This window comes from Oryzias latipes, chromosome 21, assembly GCF_053564925.1.
Source record: "Oryzias latipes strain Hd-rR chromosome 21, Olatipes_Hd-rR_3.1".
NCBI lineage: Eukaryota > Metazoa > Chordata > Actinopteri > Beloniformes > Adrianichthyidae > Oryzias > Oryzias latipes.
The window spans coordinates 19,128,404-19,153,790 of NC_136257.1; the positions used below are offsets into that span (position 1 = coordinate 19,128,404).

The 25,387-nt window shown below is 37.1% G+C and overlaps 1 protein-coding gene across 4 annotated transcripts in view; it reads left to right on the forward strand.

The window, feature by feature from the left end:
- The window catches only part of glsb (glutaminase b), a 28,806-nt gene extending 4,048 nt beyond the window's left edge, over positions 1 to 24,758 (forward strand). Inside the window, exons 2-18 of one of the 4 annotated variants that reach the window (XR_002872585.2) lie at positions 1,075 to 1,165; positions 1,626 to 1,747; positions 2,372 to 2,501; positions 4,303 to 4,382; positions 4,998 to 5,161; positions 6,341 to 6,399; positions 9,056 to 9,088; positions 9,477 to 9,535; positions 9,997 to 10,063; positions 12,254 to 12,304; positions 12,430 to 12,606; positions 12,919 to 13,050; positions 13,430 to 13,545; positions 22,507 to 22,568; positions 23,633 to 23,709; positions 23,818 to 23,881; positions 23,979 to 24,758. Coding sequence is in view for 3 of the 4 variants with exons in the window: in XM_023951206.2 (XP_023806974.1) it covers positions 1,075 to 1,165; positions 1,626 to 1,747; positions 2,372 to 2,501; positions 4,303 to 4,382; positions 4,998 to 5,161; positions 6,341 to 6,399; positions 9,056 to 9,088; positions 9,477 to 9,535; positions 9,997 to 10,063; positions 12,254 to 12,304; positions 12,430 to 12,606; positions 12,919 to 13,050; positions 13,430 to 13,522; positions 22,507 to 22,568; positions 23,633 to 23,709; positions 23,818 to 23,881; positions 23,979 to 24,126 (1,609 nt within the window). In the remaining variant the exon portion in view is untranslated. Of the gene's footprint in view, positions 1 to 1,074; positions 1,166 to 1,625; positions 1,748 to 2,371; positions 2,502 to 4,302; positions 4,383 to 4,997; positions 5,162 to 6,340; positions 6,400 to 9,055; positions 9,089 to 9,476; positions 9,536 to 9,996; positions 10,064 to 12,253; positions 12,305 to 12,429; positions 12,607 to 12,918; positions 13,051 to 13,429; positions 13,546 to 15,755; positions 19,456 to 22,506; positions 22,569 to 23,632; positions 23,710 to 23,817; positions 23,882 to 23,978 lie in introns of those variants that run through there. The other 3 variants (XM_023951206.2, XM_023951208.2, XM_023951207.2) reach the window with 3 other exon arrangements.
- The last annotated feature ends 629 nt before the right edge of the window (positions 24,759 to 25,387 follow it).

Consider the following 25,387-nt stretch of genomic DNA (forward strand, 5'->3'; position numbering starts at 1 on the left):
GCTAGTTTTTTGTCATTGGTGATGATGCTAGAACTTTGTAATCGGCGTGTGAACACGCCTGCAGTGTTGATTTTATTAATCCAGAGGCCATAGCCTGCTGGGAAGTACTAAGGCGGGAGAATTTCTGGAATTTACGTCTGCTCTCACTCGGCTCCTGATGCAACTTTCAAACCTATGTGAGAAGATGAGTTTCACTGGTCATCCTAAAAATGACAGAAATATCCCTTTCACGGAAAATCTTTAAATTTTTTATTGTTTTTTTGTCTGGTTCTAATTGTTGACCGCGCTGAAACCAAGTCAGCATCTTGAATTGACTACAGAGTTGTATTGTCTTTTTTTAATTGCCATTAGCTATAATAATAGAAATTAGTTGCAATTCTTGTCATTTCTAAAGTACCGGTAATTTGTATTTTTTCTGTGTCTTTATAAACGAGGGATGGTGAATATGTCAGAAAATCTTCATGTGCGTCTTGTTTAGTGAGATTTTGGCAGCTTCTGCGACGGATGGAGTGAAACTAGAAGCTTGAAATCTGAACATTCAGGGTCTTTTTTTCCCAGTAGTTGGGAACAGTGCTTCTACAAACTACTTTAATCCTGTTTTTTTATGTTTGGCTTGTGATTCAGTTCTGATTTATAATAAGATTAATCTTATCGTACTTGTTTGGCACTATGGCATATGTATTTTTTAACCAGGTAAATTGCAAATTCCACATAATCTTATTTACCACCATGTTACCAGCGTTGACCTAAAACATTTACAAATGTAATCTTTTCTGCATTATAAGCTGAAGTCAGATATAAACACATACTTCTGCTTTGCAGCTTATTTCAGTTTATTCTTTCATCTTATTCTTAAATTGTCCGTTTCTAGCAGGGACCAGTAAAATCCCCCATTTAAGGGATTAACTGATGCGAGAAGAAGCTTTTTTAAACAAACCATATAAAAGCATTTCTGCAGGTGGACTGAAAGTAAAGAAACTAGATCTAAGGCTGTTGAGAAAAGGGAAGTTATTGTCTGTAGTTATTTAAAAACTTACAAAGTTTGTTTTTGTTATTTATTCATTTTTAATACAGGAGAAAAGGAATTCTTCCGAGTTTGGAAGATTTGCTCTTCTACACGGTCGCAGAGGGTCAGGAGAAGATTCCTGCTCATAAGTTCTTGACTGTAAGTTCCTTGATTTTGTTCAGCAAATCAATTGATTGTTTTTGCAGATCGTGTCTGAAAATATATATTGTTTTATCCAGGTTCGATTAGTAAAATAAATATAGCCTGGAGCTACACTTGTATCAGATTGTTGCATTAGTTTTGTGTTTTTAGATTTGTTTTTAGTTTGTGTGCTTTTTTTAAAGGGCATTTAGTCTAATTTGTTTACTGTTCACTGTAATGCTGTAGTTTAGGAAGTTATTTTGTTAGCCTTATAGTTTGTCTCTGCATTTAAGAACTTAAAAGCCAGACTTTGCACATTATTGATAACTTTTAATTTCAAAATACAGTTTTACTTTGTGTAAAATAGATTAAATAAACATTATTGTTAAATATTATTATAAATGCATGCAGTAAAACAAGTAACATTAAAGTTATTTCACTAAATACACATAGAAAACTTGTACTTGTGTTTTTTCAGGCACTTAAAGCTACTGGGCTCCGCACAGGAGATCCTCGTCTGAAGGAATGCATGGACACACTGAAGGACACTTTAAAGAAGACAGCAGATGGCGTGACGCTCGACAGGCACTTGTTCAAGAAGTAAGGCTTGCTGGGTCTCGATGGGATGTTCAATCTCGTTGGGATCTTTATTGTGTTTCCAAAAAAACATGCAGACACTGTAAGCACAGCTGGAAGATGCTTTTACAAGTGCCACTTATATTTGATGATCTCACTCTACCAGATTTCTGCTCTGATTTGTTTTTTCATGCCAATGTGAGCATCAACATTGGAGTTGTTTAAAAAAAAAAGGTGCATTTATTTTTTTCTTAAACTACGGTCTGATAACTGGATCAAATAATCAGTCGCCCTTTGTGTCCAAATAACACTTTTCAATTCAATTTATTTATATAGCCCAATATAATAACCAATAGTGGTCTTTATGGGCTTCATACAGCTAATCGTATAATAAACATGAAATCATAAAGACCATGAAGTCATAGAATTCAATGGGTAATGGCTAAACTAAACCAACCAGAAGAGGCTAAACTGGGCATCCCTGCACTTAGACCTTCCTTCTCAGTAACGCTTTTCCATCAAACGCCCGTTTAACAGTCTCCACCAAAGTTTGTCAGACTTCAGAGTTGCTAACTTGGTTGACAAACTTTTCCTTCAGTTGCATGCAGTCACAGTATCTCAGCATGCTGTTTGTGGTTTATCCATCAGGTGTGTCCAGAGCAACATTGTCCTGCTTACACAGGCTTTCCGCAAGAAGTTCGTCATCCCTGACTTCCAGTCCTTCACCTCCCATATTGATGAGCTTTATGAGAATGCCAAAAATCTCTCTGGAGGACAGGTGTGTCCATTGTGATCCATTATTTTTTTTTTTCTCCTTCCGTCGAGTGCATCATACCTATAATTTGCTGCATACAGCAATTGAGTCCAGTCTGTTCAGACAGTACTCTTTTTCTCTCTGTATCAGCAAACCACCCTCTGCATCTCGAAGGAAAAATGACCTTAATGTAGCAGAATATGGGGTTTTCAGCAGGAGAACGCTTCCTTTTGCTTTAACACAAAGTGTTTATGTCTGTCCCAGCAGAAATTATAGTGCTAAAGAGTGTTTCTCAGGTTCCATCTACCTATCACAGTCAGCTGTTTTGTGCATGGAAAATGTGTTGCGTTAAGACGGAGAGTGTTCTCTAGATTCTTACTCACACAACTGATTTATATCAAGAAATTTATTAAGATATTTATTTTTTATTATCGTGCCAAAATGTATGTTTTATGTCCTTCTGTTTCACCTGGAGAGGTAACCAACCCCCAAACAAAAGGACTGAGAAACAACCAAACCATTGCATTCAAATAACAGGAAACATGTCATAAAGTCATTAAGCTTTTGCATTAGTTAACTGACCAAAACACATGTAAATTCATAAAACGAATATAAATCATGCTCTCATAAAGTGAAAAAAGGTCTGATACATGTGCACCCACACTGAATAAATGCATTTATCAACACTAAATTCAGTCATTTAATATAGTTTTGGTCTTTAGTTTAAAGTTAGGATTTTTTTTTATCAAGTTCACGTAAAATCAATCTGCACTACTGGAAACTTTTACTAAAAACGAGGCTCATCGGCAGACTTTGAAGATTTGTCTTTTTTACGCATCCATTAACTAAAACATTAAAGAGAAAATATACTCCAGAGATTTATTTTTAATTCAGCTTTTTCCTGTCTAACCAACATAAGTCTTATGCATGTTACGCCTATGAAGAAAATGTAAGACCAACATCAGCAGCATGGCAGGAAAACTCCTACTCAAAGACACTTTTTCCAACCCTTCTAATAGAAGAAATGTTTGTTTTCTTTTGTTCTTTCATGTTTTTAGCACCACATAGCCCATTGTGTACAGTTGAATTCGAACCTGGTCATGAAAGCTTGTTTGCTGAGGAGTTTTGAAGGCTCAAAGGACCTTGATTTTGTGCCTTTTTGTTCCTCTATTAACAGATCAAATTTTGGAATTTGATCAGCTTAAGGGTCAGATAATTCCTATGAATAATAATACCATCTGCTGGATATGTTTGTGGGTCATTCCAAGCTCCACTTTGATCTTATTTTTTATTGAATGCTTTTTTTTCTTGAATACAATTCACAATATATTTAATAGATGTTTTTTTTCACTTTTCATTAATCACATCTGTTTGGGTTATTGTGCAGATTCTTATGTGCATAATATTCAAAGCATAATATTCTTAGCCTGGTAGGCTAAAAAGTATAGAACATTATAATTTGGAATAATTTGAACCTCAGAAATCCATTCAGTTTAGACACATACTTCATTACAGTTTTTTATGTAAACATGGTTTTTACTAGACGGAGCTCAGATATTATCTTGAACTGAGCCAATAATATTCTAAATAAGTATCAGGAAATTATATCTAAGTGGTGGTCATTATCAAACAATCAGGATTTGGACTTATAAATGAACTTCTTTTGAGTTGAACATGCGTGTGTTTGCAGCTGAGTGTTTAGCCGTCTGTCTTGTTTTTGCATGTCGTCTGAGCTGTGTGGCTCTCCTATTAAAACCTTAGCAGATGCAAAAACAGGTGATCAGCTGCTGTGCTCGTACTCCCACTTAACCTGCCTCTCCTTCAGGTCGCAGACTACATTCCCCAGCTTGCTAAATTCAGCCCTGACCTGTGGGCTGTTTCCCTGTGCACAGTTGATGGACAGAGGTAAGATCAAGTCACAGCCTTGTCGTTTTTTGCACCAAGCTGAATGATTCTTTCTTCTGTGCATGTTTGTGCAGTCTATTTTAGTTAACTCCCACATGGATTTAAGCATTAAATGGAAAAAAATTTTTTTTTTGTTTGTTTATGTACGTATTTATTCATCAAGCAGAGAGAAACCTGATTTTACTCTGTCATATTCCAGAAAGATTTGACCTTTTCAGAAGATAAAATAGCCTTTTAGGCCTTTTTTCTATATACGGGTAGTTTTATTTTGTCTTATTCAGGTGTTTGAACTTCACAAATAGAAACTTATTTCCCAGAACAGTTTCAACTAGAATGGAAAGATGCTTATCTGAAGTGTTGGGTAAGGAATTGGGCAGGTGTGTTCTTCCACTGAAGCTGTGATAGGTTGTTAGATTCCATCCCAGTGTGTTTGTGAAACACATTAAGATAAAGTCATAAAGATAAAACAGTTTGGCATTGAACCAAGTCTGTCTGTGACCCAGCTTTATTCCTTTTTGTAGCCACATCATGCTGCAGATTATATTGTTGCTTCAAATGTCATTTATCCTGCAGTCTTTTTTTCATTATTGTTGTTTTCTTTCTTTTTTTTTTTAGACACACGGTGGGAGACACCAAGGTTCCGTTCTGCCTGCAGTCTTGTGTCAAGCCTCTCAAGTATGCCGTTGCTGTTAATGATCACGGCACTCAGTACGTGCACAGTTTCATAGGGAAGGAGCCCAGTGGTCTGCGCTTTAATAAGCTTTTCCTCAATGAAGATGGTGAGAATTTGTTTTTTAGTTGTTGTTATGTAAGCATCTTTTATGCTCACCGTGTCTGCCCTGACACTGGGGGAGTGCAGGTTAAAATCCATGGTTGGGTCATACCAACTCTAGAACTGGAACCCAATGCTGCCTTGCTAGACACTTGACATTAGTGGTTGGATTGGGGTGTTAAACCTTTAAAGGGATCCTGAACTTTGCTGTGATTACAGCTCACCAGCCCCCTTTTAGGGGATAGGCCATATATGGAGAGCAAATAAAAAAATAACTAAATATATAAACCAGAGTACTTTTAATAGCTCATAAATATAATTTAGTGTAACCCATATGATGTACTGGTACTTGGGACAAAAAAAATGTTAGCTTGAATTAAACTCCTTATTTTACTGTATAGTGTCATCGCAGAAAAGCTCCAGTTTATACTATAATACTTTCAATTCTGCTTTTAGAGTTTTCTTTACTATTTTTATCATGCTCTACCAAGACCTCATGGATTCTGTACACATTTGAAGAACTTTAACCGGTAATCAACCCAGCCTTCTTTCCTGTCTCTGCTATGAAGGGAAATAAAAGAGCTGTGGTTCAGATCAGAGTTGTATGGAAAATGTGGCAAAACTAGGATAAACTTTGACTTTTTTTTGCTTTTTAATATAAAATCTGTGCTGAAATTGTACACATCTACCAGGACAGTACCACATTCATACTTTTCCATGAAGCAAAAGTGTGGTGTGTGTGCTGAACTCAAACTGAACGTCAGAAAACTATTGTCTTTAATGAGAGTTATTTTTTCTGGGGTCCTTAAGAAAGCAAAACTCTACCTCACTTTTGGGAAGGTGTAACAAAAAAAAAGATGAATGTTAAAAGCAATTTAAAAAATTGAATTTAGAGGTCATTTTTAACTTTGTATCTGTTTAATTCCCCGTTTTTCTGTATGTTTTGTACAGTCTGGCCATGTCAAATTCCTGCATGGCTTGAATGACTAATCATTTCTTTATTTTGTCAACACTATTGCCCTCACGCGATTTGAAGTTTACACTTGATAGCTGCAATATCTTTGGTCAATGTTTACTCAGTGTGTTCTTGATTTCCTGTGTTTAATCTGTCTATATGCTAAGCTCTCAGTCTGAAGCACTGCACTTTGATCAGCTTGCTTACTGTGCTTTTGTGTTTTTTTGGCAGATAAGCCCCACAACCCAATGGTGAACGCTGGAGCTATAGTTTGTACCTCACTGCTGAAGGTAAAAGAGCTGCATTTTTCCCCCTTTTCATGTCTTTTAGTTTTTAGAGTGAGTCCCTCAAAAATGTTGGCTAGGACATCTCCTATGTTTTGTGGCTGTCACTTATCGAAACAAAAGATTTTATGGAGAATTTCAGCAGATAAGACCCGATGGTGGCCTCATATTTTTTGTTTTGGTTAGTTTTTTGTTCTCCCTCTTTTGAGTGTTACGTTTTACCCAATTCATTTAATACATCTGGTTGTTAAAAGTGATGTTTTTAAGTCCCCAATAATTGGTGCTGTGTTGATTCAGTGTTAGACCTTCTATTATGACATGATTCTTGGCTTTGCTGAAATATGTCTACATCTATTTATAGTCAGGTGTCCTGCTGTGATGTAAAAACCCCGGTGATGGTTATCCTCCACAGCGTATGCTCTGCTGTGGTTCCATCTGATTAGAACCTGAATATAAGGTTACGTGAACAGACCTGTAGAGGTCTGCCCAATCAATAAACAGTTTGATTTAGATCAGAGTAGCTGCAACAAACCCTTTCATCCATGACAAAGCAGGGAGCAACATTTCTGCCTTTGTTGATGGGCTGAAGCATTCCACACCATTAAGGAACGATCTCTGGGTTCTCTTTGTGTGGGGACTCCCAGCATTAGCCTCTTTGCCTTTTTTTCTTTCTTTCTTTCATTTGATCTCCTGCTCATGTATACACACTCATCAGAGGAGATTGTCTAATATGTTTTGGTTGTAAGTCTAAATGACTAGATAAATTCCTTTTTCAGTTTTAGATTCCCTGATTTGTTTTAAGTACTGATTTCAACCCAAACATAACAGACTAGTTCTGGTGTGAAGGCAACACCCACCAAAATCTCCCTTGGTTATAGTCATTAAGCACCATGTATTTGTAATGTTACAATTTCATTCATGTTTCAAAATGTTTATTTCTTTAAAGTGACTGTACCATGGCCTGACAGGTCATACAGACCAGTTCCTGAACAACACCGACACATCTTTGTCTTTCTTTCCCCACACGACTATCTGAGGTCATAAAACTCATCAGCTTCCTTCTCATATCTGCAGCGTTTTGGTATCTTTCAGCTCATTGCATTGGCTTTATGGCCTCCATCGGAATTGTCACTCTGTCTTATCAGCAGTGTTGTGAGCTGCAGGAGTGAGATTGAAAATAAAATTTTCCATGCAACTTGTCACCACAACAAGAAGAAGACATGAGGTGTAAAATAGCTGTTGGATTTAGTGCAATGATTCAGAAAGTGTGTGGAATTTCTTATGCTTAGAGGGAGTTTCAGGTCAAAATGAGTTTATTAGAGCAAAACTAAAACTCACCAAAAGAGGGTCCGGGTTATAGAAAGTGGAAACTAAAAGAATCTCTTTAATTAAAACATCTCTTCTGTTTGACTTTATTTGGCAAAATCATCTTTCGGATTATACTCACCAACCTTTATAATTGACTTGTGTGTTGGAAGTATTAATCAGTTTTCAATTGCTCTATAATGCAAAATAATGAGAAAATTACATCTTCCTGCACAAACCTGTTAAACTCCCAACTAAGCAGCAAAAAAAAAGACAAAAAATGATTCAAAGACTCACTTCTCCTGAGCTAAAAAGGTTGCTTTTGACATGTTTAATTTTCCTTTTAGATATCAAAAAAGAAATGTTCAAGCTGTTTAGAGTACACAGCAGGGGAAACTAGGGATGGTTGCCCTGGCAGTAACTGTTGTTACATGGTGCTTCAAGGCTACATGTTGTTTTTGTATGTTGCATATTTTCCAGACTTAGGAACAGTGGGAAATAATGACTGCTGCTGCAGGTCAAATGACGTTGGTAATTTTTTCTTCCTTTTCCATTACTGTCTCCTCATTCTCTCCCAATCCCCTTTTGTCCCGACCCTCTTCCCCCTTTCGCTCTCTTTTTTTTTTTTTTTTTTACCAATTAGCTCTGTAGAAACCACATTTAGTGGCTTTTTAACACTTTCATCAAAATACCTATTTTCCCATCGATATTAAAATAAAAATGCCTAAAATGGACTCTAATAAATCAATACATGTTGAGTAACAATGCATCTAAAATTGGAAATAGTTTTGAATGTTTAACAAAACCTGCAATATTTTTAGATGTGCATGTTGTTTTTGTGGGACTAGCCTTCAGCACTGAGCTTTTTGATAAACATCTACTGAGCTACAAATAATTATGGACATTCCTCCATCTTTCCCTTTCTTGTTTCCCGTACAAGTAAAGTTCTTTTAAATCACACTTTTATAAGCTCACATAGTTTATAGGCCTTTTTATACTGCCGTGACATGTGTAGTTTAAGTACATAAGTCTTAAGATTCAAATGAAAGGGTTTTCTCCAACTAGCCAATCATGCATCTACTAAATATTTCTTTAACTGCAAGAAATTATTTTTCTTATTGTAACTTACTTACAAGCCAACCAGCTGCATTTTAATTTCTTTACCTAAATGTAAAATTTCCTGAAGCTCATGTGAGTTTTTTTCCTCAGTTTTTACATTCTTATTGGTAATAGACTAAATCTGGAGCTTTATTGTTTCAGCAAATATGCCCCACTCTGTGATGCTGTGCTTGTTCTCTGCACCATCTCCCAGTGCAGGAGTTCTAACAACTGCCTTTTGTTTTTCCTTTCTTTTCAGCAAAACGTAAGCAATGCGGAAAGATTTGACTATGTAAGTACAAGTCACAAGTCTTATGTGTGATGTAAATTTCATAAAATATATATAATCTTTCATTGAATTTAATGATCTAACTGAAATAAGGAAAGTTGTTTTAGAAGACTGTTACCAAAAGAAATCTAGTACTTTTTTTGATGACATAAAACAAAATCCGCTCAAAGTTCTGTTTGTGAAAAAAGTAAAAGTAAAATGTATTTGTTTACTCTTGATGACTTCATTCTGTTTCTGTAGCTCAGGAAATCCTTAATTAGATGGAAAATAGCTTTAGGGAACATCAGGGACAGAACACGTGGCAGAACCTGAACCTCGAAGTGTTGTTGGGTTTTAGTTAATCAGAAACTGTCCTTTCTCTGTTCTGACTTTCTTTCTTCTTTCTTTTCAGGTCATGAATTTTCTAAAGAAGATGGCAGGGAATGAGTATGTGGGTTTTAGCAATGCCACGTAAGTATTTTCAAAACATTGTCATAAAGGTATAACTGATACATTTTCATTAAATATGTTGAAGGAGTTGATCCACCAGAGATTATAGAGCAGATGAAAGTTGCAGTCTTTAGAAACCCACTTGTTAATGAGGAAAATGCCCTAGCAAGAGCTGAAAATTAATCCAAAAACACAAAGAATATTTTAGTTTTAATTTGAGGAATACTCCCAAACTCTAATGTGATGTACAGAGATGGAGGCACTGGAGTCCATGTTGTAAAGGTCCCCTTTATTATTTATGGCAGTACTCATGCCATCAATGTTTTCCTGTGGGCTCATATTGCCATATCTTCAGATGGCGTGAACACTCTGGTAGATTGTAAACATAAGGGGTGGGGTTGTGTAATTTCAGCACACATAAAAGTACAAATATCCACACACTGCCTTGCTCAAGAATTTCCTTCCTCTGTTTTATGTGACAGATTTCAGTCGGAGCGTGAGTCAGGAGACCGGAACTTTGCTATTGGTTACTACCTGAAAGAAAAAAAGGTTTGGATAAAGCTCAACTGATTATGTTTGTCCTTGTCTTTTTGTTGTTTACTAATCTTTATCTGCCCTAGAAATCAAAAAGGTATTTCCCAACATGTTTACTGTCTCTATTTGACTCTATTTTACTATTCTCTATTTTGAAAACTTCTATTTAACTGCCAAATTTAAAAAAGAGGAGGCTGTAGGAGATCAGATAAAATTGCATAAGCTTTTCAATTTCAGCAAAAAACATGCATTTGCTTACATGTTGGTGTTTATAGTGTGAATATTAATTTATTTAAAAGACAATATAAATAACGAACAATTGGAGTATAATTTCTTTCATTATTTCACCAGATTTTTTAAATTTTAACCATAATAAAAAAAAAGTATGGTATTATGAACTATTAGTACATAACATTGTTTATGTACTGAAAATTCAAAAACTACACAGTACACACTAGGAAGTACACAAGATACTTAAGTATCAGATGAGACGTTTTATTACAAAAACAGAAGGCAATTACTATCTATGGCTCCGTGGGGATCGTGCAAGAAGCGTTTCCCACAGGAAAACACTGCTTCCTTAGTGGGTTCGGATCCATTGGGCGGGAACTGCGGAGCCAAGTGGGGCAATCCGGGCCTCAATAAACGTTCCAGTGGGCCAGAGTTTTCTTCTACCGGGGACTTGATGTTGCCGTGGGGCAAGTAGCGACTTTCTGCTAACAGACAGAATTTGCGCTCAGTGTATTTAAACACGCATGTGCAGTGATGTGTGTATCAGAGGATGTTCGATTGGCTGTTCTACATGTCAATCAAGTCCTGTACTTCTCGGTGAGGATTTTGATTCGCTGATGGATTTTTTTAGAAGTAAATTTTTTATTTTTTTGGTTATTTATCTTTGCTGGCCTGCGATCTGCCCTCCTTGAAGATCGACCGGTCGATCGCGACCGACGTAATGAGCACCCCTGTACTAGTGTGACTTGTTGTTTTGGTTCTGTCACACTACTAGTACATTCTGATCTTTAATTACTTCCTGGAATATTCACTCCTCTAATTCCAGGGAACCTGTTTCAATGGCTTTAGTCAAAGTTCAAACCTCATTTGGTTTGAAATGTTGCAAGGGGGTGTTAAGACTGTAAGACATGCATTCCCAGAAAACACACTGACATGAGGGAACATTGTAAAGGAAGGCTGTCTCCACAGCAGTGTCAGAAAGTGATATCATCAGTCAAAAACATATTACTCAGTAATTACTGCTTTTTTGTTAGCTGTGGAATCATTGAAAGTACCTTATGTACTTATTGTCTTTATTTCTACACTTTTATCTGCTAAAAAATGAGTTTATCTGTTGTTGAAGCTTATCTGAGTCTTGTCTGACTTTTTCTACCTCAAAGACACACTGAGGACCAGATAACTTTTATTATGGCACATATTTAGAATCTTCCTATGACATTTTAGAGTTGTGGTGTTATTTAGAGTTTTCCTATGACAACACCTGGTAAACAGTCTACCCAGAAGGCATTTTGGTTTAAGCTTGATTCTTCGAATGAACTTCTTGGGATTAAAACCATTGACTGTATATGAGAACTGGTCCAAGTGAGTATGATGTCACCCATAGAAAATGGTTTACTTCTGGCTTCAACCAAATTAAGTCAATTCAGTTGCCATTTTTTCACAAAACGGATGTCACCATGTTGGAGCCAGACAACATTAATAAGCAGTGATTTGTCAGAGTTGGCCAGAGTCCACATTTCTATGGCAACATTTCTCACCAATCAGAAGACTAATCACTAATCAGTAGTGAGCTTGTTGGAAGTCCACAATTGTCTGCAACCTTGGACATGGAGGCCAACAGGCACCACATATTTTTATTGAAGTATCTGATTAACTTAAAAAGCTTGCAATACAGAAAAAAAATGTAATAAAAGAAAATTAGGATTAGCAAGATTATGTGAAAAAAAGGTAACAGAGCTAGATTGGTTATTCTGACAAATAATTAGCTTTTTATTTTTCAATAGAACTCTATGGGAATTTGGCTTTTTTGGAGTAAATAGGAGTACTTCCTATTTGGAACATATGTGGGGAGGGGTCACTCATTCCAGGTCTCATATACAGTCAATTATTAAAACACAAGAAAAGCAGAGGATGTAGTTCCCAAATGTGTTTTTTCCTGTATTGTTCTTGCTTTAATATCTGTGTTTTTTGCAGTGTTTCCCAGAGGGAACAGACATGACATCTGTGCTGGACTTGTATTTTCAAGTGAGTCCAACAGTTGCTTTGATTCCACATTTTTACATTCTCAAAGAGAGAATAATGGTTTGATGAGCTGTTGTACCTCCTCTACCAAACATGCACTAATATAGGAATGGTTCACCTCTTTTCAGCTGTGCTCCATTGAAGTGACCTGCGAAAGTGCTAGCGTCATGGCAGCCACCCTGGCCAATGGTGGCATCTGCCCAATCACAGGCGAGCGCGTGCTGACCCCAGAGGCCGTGAGGAACACCCTGAGTCTCATGCACTCCTGCGGAATGTATGATTTCTCGGGACAGTTTGCTTTCCATGTAAGTAAAAAATATATTTACACTGTGAAAACACTTATAGCTTCACACACAGAAGGAACTCTGACTAAATGAGTTTGTTTCCTTGGATACTTTTCTACTGAACAGCTTAAAAAAAGATTTGTGTTGTTTTAGCTATTAAAGGTAAGATGGGTAGAGTGTTACGCTGTTAGAATTTTATTATTTTATATCATTTTTGCACAATTAAAATACAAAAAAAAACATTTGTGAAAAGAAAATAAATACAGTGCAGAGAAAGCCAACAAACCCAGCAGCTATTGGCCTACACTTCTATTTCTATTCTCTCTCTTTTAGGTCGGACTGCCTGCAAAGTCTGGAGTCTCGGGGGGCATCTTGCTAGTTGTGCCCAATGTGATGGGCATCGTGTGCTGGTCACCACCACTCGACAAGCTTGGCAACTCAGTAAGAGGAATCCAGTTTTGCCTGGTACGTGGAGATCCAGCATGGGGGCCTGTTTTTAAAGCGCTATAAGGTTTTTATAAAAATGTTGATGTAGGTGGATGTGCAGTTTTAGTTGATTAACCTGTTTCTTATGTAAAAACAATGGAAACGTTTCATTATTAACTGGAAATTGTTAAGCATTTGATTAATAATTGAGTGATATGTGGTTAATGTTTAGATGCAGGTGCTATAGTTAAAGTCCCATGGGAAGAACTGCAATCTTTATTACGTAATACTATTAACTTTTAAGATAAAATGAAAGCATGTCCTTTTTTATGAAACACTTACAGCCCAGGCTTTTTCTTTCCCTTCCCTCTGTTTCATTTTGACCACTCTTTCTGTGTCATCTCTTACCTGACTTTAGGACCTGGTTGAACTTTTTAACTTTCATAACTATGACAACCTGAGGCACTTTGCCAAGAAGCATGATCCTCGCAGAGAGGGAGGCGACCAGAGGGTAAGGACACCACACTCTTTGATGTGAGTCATAAAAAATCAAAAGCATCACACACCCTTCCGTATTATTTTAGCCACTTCCTGTAGACCAAAGAAGATACCTGTGTGTGCTGTGTGGTTGTACTACAATCTTTTAAAGGGATATTCTCAAACAAATGCCTCAAAAAATAAAAAGCTTTAAAATTCATTTTACAATTTCTCAACATGATGCAACCTGTGAGGTTATAAACCATTTTGTCACGGTTCAGATGTTGGGCTTAAACAAAAAGTAATATCTTCTTGAACCGCTTTTACTGTACTTGTTGAATTGATCCATTAAAAAAAAAAGAAACTAGAAACTTCTTCTTTAGCTTTCTTTAAAGTTTAAAAAGAATTAAAATTAAAATAACTGATAGTAATAATAATGAAATCGATTTATCTGCGCTTTTACTTTGTGCTCAAGATGCTTAAAATGTGTCCATTATTCATTCACTCCTCATTCATACTTGGTAATGTTAACCTACTGATGTAGCCACAGCTGCCCTGGGGCAGACTGACACAGTCGTGGCAGCCAGTTCGCACCTACTGGCCCTCTAAGGACACAACGACAGCTGGCTGGGGGGAGCGGGGATCAAACCGCCGACCCTTCGATCACTGGACGACCTGCTCTACCGCCTGAGCCACTGTACTGATGAAATGAAGCGGCCGATTCTCCCCAGCCAACTGTCGTTGTGTCGCTGGGTGAGATACGTCGCCTGCCCTGCCTCCAATGCTGCTCCACTGGTGTGTGAATGCATACAAATGTCCCAGATGGGCAGAAGTGCTGTAGGTGCGTACTGGCAGCCACACCTCTGTCAGTCTGCCCCATTCAATTCAATTCAATTCAATTCAATTTTATTTGTATAACCCAAAATCACAACAACAGTCGTCTTGATGGGCTTCGAAGTAAAACATGAACTCAAAAGGATCATGAATACAAAGAGTTCAATAGAAAAATACTAAAATGAACTAACAAACTGACTAAGCTATACTGGCATCCCTGCCCTTAGACCCCCCTTCGCGGTAAGGAAAAACTCCTAAAAAAAACGGATTCTGTAAAAAACGAAGAAACCTCAGGGGTGCCCAGATGAAGGAGGGATCCTCCCCCAGGACGGACAGGCGATTTACCAGAACTCTTGGAGAAGAATTAACTTATCTAACTCTACAACTACATATTTAAAGTTCAGCAGACGAGCTTCATCCAGCCGTGGTTGGGGGGACAGTCAGGGGCGCGGGTCGAGCCAGAGACAGGAACCAAAGCCAGGTGTAGGAGCAGGAGCAGAGACGAGGTACTCGGTCAGGTACAGAGCAGAGACAAGCCAGAGGCAGGATCCACAGCCAGGTGTAGGAGCAGGAGCAAAGGGGAGGTACACGGTCAGGAACAGGAGCACGGATGAGCCAACTGGAGTCTGGAAGCACTCCCTCTCCCCTCCTGGGGGACAATACATGAATCGCACTGCACCAAACAGTAGTTTGCCATCACCAAGTATGAATGAGGAGTGAATGAATAATGGACACATTGTAAGTGCTTTGAGCGTCTAGAAAAGCACAGAAAAATCCAATCCACTTCTATTATTATTAATGTTATCAGGATGCTGCTAAATGTTAAACTGCTAAGTTTAACATTTATTATTTTATTTTCAAAAATCACCAGCTGTGTGACAGTTGCAGCATTTTATTTTTAACCACACCTTAAAAGTTGCAAGAGGCTGAAGTCGGGATGAAGTTTTTTTGGATCCACTTTGACTATTAAAGGGTAAAGTTAAGGGAAAATCTATTGATCACAATGTCCTACATGAAATCTAGTAGAACAAACAGTTATACGGAAGCTAAAAAATAAAACAGTCACCTACTTCAGTCTTATGCAGACCAGTCTGTGTATTAGACTGGTCCTTTGGCTAAAAATGTTTGGAGACCACTTCTTTATAAAAAAATAAAAAAAGGAGGCCATATAGTTGCAAATGCTAACTTCTGGTGGCAAAAAAAAACTAGAAGTAAGAAAATATCCCTTTAAAGGTGCTTGTAAGTTGTTCTGTTTTCCTGCTTGTGGTGTGGGTGTAATGAAGTAAATTCAGCGTATGTCACTGCACCTACCACGCTAACCAGGGATCAATCTAGTCTGAGTGGTTTGAGCTGCTTGTGTGGCAGGAACGCACGCTTGCTAATCGCGCACAGAGGGAGTGACACTAACCTCTCATTCATGTCAATTAAAACAGCAACACACCTATGGACCTATGGATTATGAGAGCCTTCAACAAGAGCTAGCTCTGAAAGCCCCCCTTTGGAAAAAAGTCTCTCCCACTGAGTCAAACCAGGACAGCCTCACCACTGTAGTCTATAGGATGGACAAAGTCGGCGAGTGAAACCTATAAGACACCCACACCCCCAACCTCACTCTTGCAACAAGAACTCCACCTATTTTTGTCACTCAAATGTATATAAGTAATGTAAAAGATTATTTATTTTATGTAAAGTGGTTTCTTTTTGCAGATGGGGTGATCTAATTTTTATTTCATGGAGAGAGAAAAAAACTAGATTTAAAGTTGTTTTTGTTTTTTTGCATTGAATTCCTAATGAGCCTCAACCTGTTTGTTTAGAACCGGATGTTCAGTTTACAGGTTGAGCTTCTGCTTTATCTCCACTGCCATTTTGCATATTAGCCTTTCCTCATTTGTTTCTGTTTTTTCTGAAGGTGGAAAAGTGATTTAATTTTTAAGGAGAAAAAAAAATCAACCAACCAATATGGAAAAAAAGGAAGAATATGTCCTGGACATAAAGCTGACATTAAAACCAGTACATTTAAAATGTATCTGCACATGATTAGAAAAGTATGCTGCAAGGGCGTATTCAGAGATGTGCCTGTCCAGATTAAACAGAGATCATCATCGATCAGGTTTGGAGGAGTATTTTAGGAGTGCAGCTGGAGTTTAAAAAAAAAAAAAATCCATTATTTTAACAAATGCTTTATTCAGCCAAACAGCAGCTGACTTTTTCTACGTTTCCTCTTGAAGTTTACCTTGACTTCATTTTTATTACTCTAGGCTGTTACTCAGTGAGAAAAGGTGCAGTAAGATTTTGGTGCACACTTGTGCACTGTTGGTTTTGTCATGTACCGGTATGTCCAGCTCTGACGGAATGATCTATAGCATTTTAGAAAGGTTGTGTAAACCTGTAACAAAAGCGTGAGACTCATTCTGATAACAAAGGTTGCAAAAATAGAAGTTGTGCTGCTCAAAGCAGGCAGCTTTGGAGTTTGTTTCACATGTTTTCTCAGAGCATTGTTGTGGTGCATGTTTAACATGTGTGTGTGTGTGTGTGTGTGTTAAGTCTATAAATGTGCCTACTTTCTACTAAGAAATTCTAAATTCTGGCAAAACAATCGCTGATTTTGTGTTAAAATTTAAAGTGAAAAGCTTTTGACCTTTTGTGCTTTATTAAAGACAACAGTTTTTAAAAAAAAATATTTGCAGAGACTGGATGTAAAACATGCATCTGTCATTAATGAAAAAATTGCTGTTAAAAAGAACTTGACACATTCCTGTGTCATTAATCAGCCACGAGCTGTCCTGTGCTGTTCATCCAGTCTATTATTTTAAAAAGGTGTAGCCATGTGAAGGCATGTGCATTTTGAAAAGCAGGTTTTTTTTTACACAAGGAAATGTCTAAGCACCAGTACAGTTTCCAGTGATTCATTTAACGAGTCACACAAATGACACAAATATAAATGTAGCATATTTCCTGTGATCTAGTCCTCTTAAGATGCAATCTCTGTCATTTTTCAGTGTTTTGAAAAATTGTCTGCAGTTATCCAAACTTTATTAATGCAGTCTGATAGCTACTGGCCCAAAGTCACAACAATTATTCAGTATTATTTGCTCTGTAAAAGTGTGATACTGGTTGCCTGTTGTGTCAACTGTCAGTATGAATATGTGGCTGCACTTCCAAATGGACGCAGCAGCAGGTGCATTTTGCTTTAAGCAGCGACACTTCTTCCTGACGTATCCTAACATGTGTGAAGCGTGTGGATGTTCTACATTAAGACTCCTTCAGGGCATGAAGCCTTTTGCACATGAACTCAGCGGATGCCTTTATTATTACTCTGAAAGGAAAGCTTTAGCTGTTTGGCATAACTGTGCTGTTGGTTTTGAGGGCGTGACTGCTGATCTGCCTTGAGACTGCTCTCTCTCATATATGTTACAATACATTGTTGGACATATATTTTTGTTTGTTTTTCTGTAAATAAGGTTTAATTCATCATTGTTTGTGAGTACAAAGTAGTCGTCATTAGTGACTACCAGCCGAGGACAGATGAGAACTTTTGCTGTTGCTGGTTTAGTAAGCATATTGTTGCTATATGATATTTTTTGTTGGAACATTCTAAAAAACATCCAGCTTTTAAATATTTCACAGTGAAGTTGAAGTTATTGGTTCGTGTTTGCATTTATTCAAATATAGAAGTCATTTGAGTTCATACTGTCAGAGTTTAAGGACACGCTGCAGTTTTAGGAAATCGAAAAGCGTTTTGAACTGAGACTCATAAATGCTTTATATGTCACTTGTGGGCGGCCGTGGTGCAGCGGTAGGGCGGTCGACCCATGACCGTAAGATTACAGGTTCAATTCCCGCCTTGCACGCCCATGTGTCGAAGTGTCCTCGGGCAAGACACTGAACCCCACCTTGCCTCTGGTGGGAGGCTGGCGCCAGTGTTTGGCAGTGGAGCCACCATCAGTGTGTGAATGTTTGTGTGCATGGGTGAATGGGGTACCACTAAATGAACTAAAAACAGTTCAAGATTTTATTTTGGGCATCATAACCATATTTTCTGTATGCAATTTTATCATTAGAGCGGCACTTTGACCTATGTCCTACATTTGGTCAAATTTCTTTCAGTACGCAGGTGGAGATGCATCTTGTTCTCCTGGGCTTTAGATATGAAGCTACCAGATAACAGGGTTAAGCTGATCTTCTTGACGTTTAAGGGAAAGGTCTTGTGAAAATACGAGAGGAGATGAGCCTCACTGACACACCAGTCATGATAATCAGACATTTTTGGGAGTTTACACTCTCAATTATCAAATTTAGGAGACATGACCAGAAGCTGAACTTGGACCAGCACAGAGGGACTAACTGAGAATCATTCCTACCAATCAGCATCCACTGTCCTTATATAATTATCCTAATTTTGATCAATTACAAGAATAAATGGCATCATCCTTTCTCGTGGGAGCTGTTCTAGATAAAGTAAAACTTCTCTTTGTTTTCCAAAATGTAATTATTTAAATTTTACTCTGTGATAATGGGGCCTTTGAATCTTTTTACCAAAATTTCCATAAAAATCCCTGTTGTTTGTTTTGTTTATGCCACATGTCATGAATGTTTTCATTTTCTCTTCTGTTTTGCATGCAACATTTCTATATGCATATAATTGTCTGTTAATCCCATCTTTTGATGTTTTGTATGATTTCCTTGCACATTTTCCATGTAAGTGTTAATTTGTGACAAAATTGTGATTTTTACCATTTGTTTAACTGGAAATTAATTGTAAAAATCACTACTTTAACATTTGATTAAACTGAGAAATTGTAGGGTCTCATTATTAGTAATGTCACAAATAATTTGGCTTTTGATTCGTTACAGTCAATAATTTTTAATCTATTCTGGCATTTTGTCAAAAGAAAATCTTTAAAACAATTCTGAGACCGTACAATTTCCTTTTTTGTCAGAATGTAATTATGTAAAAGCTCTTCATTAACTGACATACTGTTGTGTCTGCTTGAAGACCCCGTGACATGTGAAACTGTTCTAATCAACACTTCTAAAGAAAAGACTTAAACAGACAAAACAGTAAAAGCATTGTTTTATTTTTCTTTGCTGTTGTTGCCTTTGTGTCTCATGCAATAAAATAAAATGAAACACTTTTGTAATATCTCTTTTGCTCTTTCCCTAAAGCTGTTCTTTAACACCTGATTATTATTTTTATTTTTTTTCCCCCAGGAATGGGATTGGTCAGATTATTCTTGACTAATTATAAAACAAAGCAAAGAGTCTAGTCTGCATTATAAAAATCAGATTTTTTTTTTAACATTTTAAGAACATTTTAACTCTGGCATAAGGAAAATAAGATGCATAAGTGTAAAATAATTTGCTTAATCTAGATTTTGATTTTACAAATTTTTTAATTCCCTGATTTTATTGCATTTTGACCTTTTAATACATTTAGACAACAAATTAAGAAAACACTCAAACCTGCATGTTAGTAATAAAACTGTGGAAAAATACTCAAACGTTTGTCTGCCTTTGCCCACAAGTGGCCGGGATAGGCTCCAGCAACCCCGTGACCCCGAAAGGGACAGTTTTAGAAGATGAATGAATGAAAAATGAATATATTTCTTATTACCTGTTAGTAGTCTAAACTAAGTTTTCAATACGTTTTTAGAAACCAGTCTAAAAACTACTTTTTAACAAAGGCCTAAAACCAAGGTAAATAACAAAAGAAAAGAGCAGCAATAACTGTAGCAGAAAAATGCTAAAATATTAGCTAAATGTTAAAATAACTGAGCAAAAAGTCATGTGCTGCATTTTAATAATGATATAAAGGCTGAGAGCAATCAGTTTGAAAGCAGTAATTTGCTGAATATCATTGTAGACTGCTAATAATAAACCTAAAGGCTTTAGAATGTAACCCTTGTGCTATCCTATGGGGTCAAGATGACCACTGACGTGTTCTCCCTACCATGACAAAGGTGGAGAGGATTTCATGTAATCCATGGACACCAGTGAAGATCACAAATCTTTGAAGAAAAAAGTTCAGTGCACTGTCTAGTGGGGTCTAGATGACCCCACTCCCAATGTTAAAGTGCTTAGAATAGCACAAGGGTTATGCAAACTGAAGGAACTCAGCTAAAAATGAAAAAAAGAAATAAGAAGGATCATTGTGGTCTTTTTTTCCCCAACTATTCCCCAAAGCCAAAGTTTGCGGAGTAAATTTGAATATTTGCTGATATTATCTCAATGCTAAATTATCTAAACAAACTGCATTGATGCCAAAATGAAGTGAAAGTGTCTGAACTAAGCTAGATATCTAAATAAAAGGATTGTTGCTGAACAAACCCCTGAGTTTGTTCCTGAGAACCCCAGTGTTATACTGATTGTGGCCCAACAAGCTGAATAAAATTATTTGTCATCTAAGAAGCAGTTTTTCTCCCCTAACTTGTCCTGTCCAACAGCTGAGCAAGTAGATCAGAGCTGAAGGCCTCTTGTGTTGGACATATTTTGCTGTTTCAATAGGGGTTTATGGATCTTCTGACAAACAGAGTGTATATTTGTATAAACCCCTTTTGTATTTGAGGCTAAAAAACAGTTTTAACAATCATAACTTAGTTTATCCTCCTGACAACCAGTAATGCAAATTTGTACTCTGTAGAGGACATTTCTCAATATCTTCCAACCACTGCATTCTGCTGAATTAACTCCTTTTGGAATCGACAGAGATGGGGTTCTGGGAATTGTAGTTTTTGGTGGATTAAAAAGAATTGACTGCAATTTTTTCTTTAGATACTCAGGAGGATATTATCAATGTTGTAAGTGAATGAAACCTCTGATTTACTGCATAACATAATTAATCGAATAACCAGAGGATTTATAGAGATCCTGTTCTGATATTTTGTGGCATTTAACAGTCCTAACAACATATTAGACTATTAATGTTTGAAGAATGGATTTTTCTTACAGAATCTTTATTGACCATAAAGGATGACTCGGGTGACTAGGGGTCACCACAACGAACCATCCACTGCTATCCACTGCTATCCTAACCCCCATTCTTAGTATTCTCTTCACTCACACCTACCACCCTCATAATTTCTTTCACCTCATTCATAAACCCCCTCATTGGTCCAACCTCAGCATCCTTTCAATAATGCCTCCCTATCCTGGATCACCTCGTCCATCTCTCTCTAGAAGTTCTCCTTCTCCTCTTGCTCACATCCTATCTGAAGGACATAATCACTGACAACATTCAACATCACACCTTCAACTTCTATCTTCAGACTCTATCAACATTTCTAAAAGTCTTCTCAACTCTAGAACATTTTTAGTAAACTCCGGCTCCCTTCTTTTTTCCATCCCCCCCATAAGAACAGTCGGAGCCTGATCCCGGTCTATAAGTCTTGTTCCCCTTTCCATCTCCACACCTTTCTGCTCTCCACCCCCGCCTCTTGTTAAACTGATAATGATTATCTGTCTTAATTACACTGTGGTAACAATATATATAACATCATATATCTAACAATATGGGGTTAAATTTTAATTACTTAATATACTTATGTAGATTATGAAAGACAGAATAAATACTTTTAATACAAGAACTCCTTAATTGCATTTCATCTGACCTTTTTATACTCAGCATGTCTTGTGCATTGAGACCTAATTCTCAAATATCATTTTATTTGAATCTGGATTAGAGTGTTTAGATCCATTATATTATGAACAGGTATATTCATTGACACATGGCATATACTATTTACAAGACGTAATGTCTTCGTTGCCTCTCACATGATTAGATGAGGTTTATCGTTGATGAAGTGAATTTTTTTATAAAGACGTGCGATACCTTATCCTTTAATTATCAGTTTTTTTATGTTAAGTGTCTTATTAATTATGAATTTAAACAATATGTGAAATCTTTTTTTACTAATCTTTAAAAAAATTAAATTAAACAAAGAAATACCCAGATGTATTATATACATGATTGTATGATGGTTCTTTTATAAGGTAAGTATTATTTTAGGCAAGGGATTATTGAATTATATTCCTACTAATACTTGTGAATTTAATCCTAATGATAGATTTTATTCTTTTTATTCTGATTTTAAATTAAAGGATGTTAAAAATTAAAAAAATTGTTGAAGCAAAAAAGGTGATGCAGAAACTCCTTGTTAACGTTTTGTTTTCCTTTTTTATCTGCAGGTCAAATCCGTCATCAACCTGCTCTTCGCTGCCTACACAGGAGACGTATCTGCCCTGAGGAGGTGATACTTCTCCCTTACACACAATTCCTCATAGAACTTGTTCACTTAACTGCCACCAGCAAAGCTTTTTTTTTTAGCACACCAGCATGCATTTTTAAGAAGCAACAGCAAAACAAGTTCCTGCAGACATTTTTTGCCTCTGCAACATGAACTCTTTGGTATGTTTATGTGGTGCAGCTCACAAGTTTGGAAAGTTTAAGGAAATCCTTCCTGTACAAATCTCAGATATTCTACTGGTGTCTCACATCAAAACAAGCATTTTAGGTGTTTGTAATTATTTTATACAGAGTTGTTCCAATAGCTTTCAATTAAATAGTTTAAAAGCCATTTTTGAATGTATTTCTGTTATCATGATGAAAAAACACAAAGGGTCCAAATGCAGAGAACATGATAGAAACATAGAAAAGAACTGGCTAATATCTGGTGACAAAAAATATCTAAAAGTCTTTTATTCTGGAAGTTTGTGCTTCATAGCTGTCTTCTGGTTGTTTAACAGTTACAGGTGAAGCTCTTTCTTAACCCTTGTGCTATCTTATGGGGTCAAGATGACCATTGACGTGTTCTCTCTACCATGACAAAGGCGGATAAAGGTGGAGAGGATTTCATGTAATCCATGGAAACTAGTGAGGCTCACAAATCATTGAAGAAAAAAGGTTCAGCGCACTGTCTAGTGGGTCTAGATGACCCAACTCCCAATGTCAAAGTGCCTAGGATAGCACTAGGGTTAAGCATTTATTTTTCACAACAGTATTTATTCTTTGTGATGTGACACTGAAGCTCCTGTGACCTCTAGCAAAAACAAAAAGGACAAAAAATCAAAACATATGGATTGTAATGTGGGAATTGATGTGCTTTTCACCCTCAAAACCTTACTGGAGATTAACATAAACCGTAAATTTTTATGCTACATTTTAATGGTAGTCTCTTAATAAATTGATATTTGTTTTGTTTACACAAAGAAATGCTTAAAGTCTGAGGTGATGACAGTAAAAAAGACACAAGTGCAGGCTAATCCACAACAGACCGTATGCATGTGAAGACTGAAGATACCTTTGTGTGTGCAGGTTTGCGTTGTCATCCATGGACATGGAACAGAGGGACTATGACTCCAGAACGGCTCTTCACGTGGCAGCAGCTGAAGGTAAGCGACAGTTTCAGGTCAACAAGCCTGCACTGATTAATAATTTATATGAGGTGATGCATTTAGCGCACACTTAAGATGTGTTTGTAACACCTGGTCCACTTTCAGGACACATAGAAGTGGTGCGCTTCCTGCTGGAGGCGTGCAAGGTGAACCCATCACCCAGAGACAGGTGAGTCCAGGTCAACATCTGTACTTCTCTCAGAGTGATAAATACTGCTTGTCTAGCAAAAGTGGGCTGCCCTAAGCCATTCCTTTTCATGGTCTAGATGGGGAAAAACACCAATGGATGAGGCAATGCTTTTTGGCCACCATGATGTGGTGACCATCCTGCAGCAGTACCAGGAAAACTACAGCCCGCCTGCAGCTCCTGATGGACAAGAGAGGACGGAGAAGAGCCTGGACAGCCTGCTCTAGACCTCGTCTACAGAACCTTCAGAGGCTTCTCCATGGGACCTTTCATGAAGCAAAAAAATATATATATATATTTAGATGCTCAGGCCTCTGAAACATGCAAGTCATTGGTGTGTTGTTTAAAATGGTGTGCTTTGCTTTTTGTTTGTCTTAATTACAATGTGCACGTGTGTGAGCACTGAGTGTGTAAGCTGCTTAACATCTGATATCTGAATATCTGTGATCTCGTGTTTACAGTATCAGTTTACTGTAGGCTCATCATTAGTACACATACTGTGTCAAAGGTCATTACTTTATTTAAAGTTTGCCTTGTTCTCTACCTGCTTATATTTGGGTAATAGCACCACTCTTTGTCGATGTTGTAAGATTGTGAGCTGTCGTGAAATTCTGCTGTAATTTATTTTTATGGGTATTAGGATTCTTGGACCTGATTGACCTCCAGATGCAGGGTCACTGCTAAGATTGTTTCTGTGAATGCTGCAAGACAACCAGCAGGTCTCTGCAATGCCTGGCCATGGTGAATGTAAGAAACATGTATTTATTTCATAGAAACTTGAATTACCAGAGAATTCATCAACAGACTGTACAATGTGTGAGTTTTTGCATTTTGATTAAAGTTCTTTTCTTACCGTTTACACTGTATCTTTTCTTGGTTTGTTGTATCATGAACTGTTTTACCAAGAAATAATAATGGTAATGCTTTATTATGTATCGCTTTTCTTTATGGCTTCATTAAAAAGTGATTTGTAGTTGCATTAAATAATTTCTTAAAGTATTTTCTCAAGAAAATAAAAAATAAAACATTTATTTTTTATAAAGTTGAAGGAATTGAAGTTATAAATATCTAAGTGGTTGAAAAAGGTAGACTACCAGTAGGTCATTCATCTTCTATCTTCTCCACTATCAAATATGAATGTTGCTTTATCAGTTTGCTGGCTGACTCATGAAACATAAAACCGATCCAGATTGAGCTTTTTTTTCAAATCATTGAAAACAGTTAAATTTGGAACAAATGTTCATGTCTGATTTGTTGAAGAATTTTCCATCAGGGATGAATAAAATATCGTATCTATTGATTCATTTTCTTAACCCACTATCCCTTTTGGGGTCATGGGTTGCTGGAGCCTGTCCCAGCTACTGTTGGGGCGGGGTAAACCCTGGACAAGTTGCCAGTCTGTTGCAGAACACACAATTACTCTGGTACACATGCACAATTTTAGAGAAACCAGTGAACCTACCAAGCATGTTTTTGGACTGAGAGGGG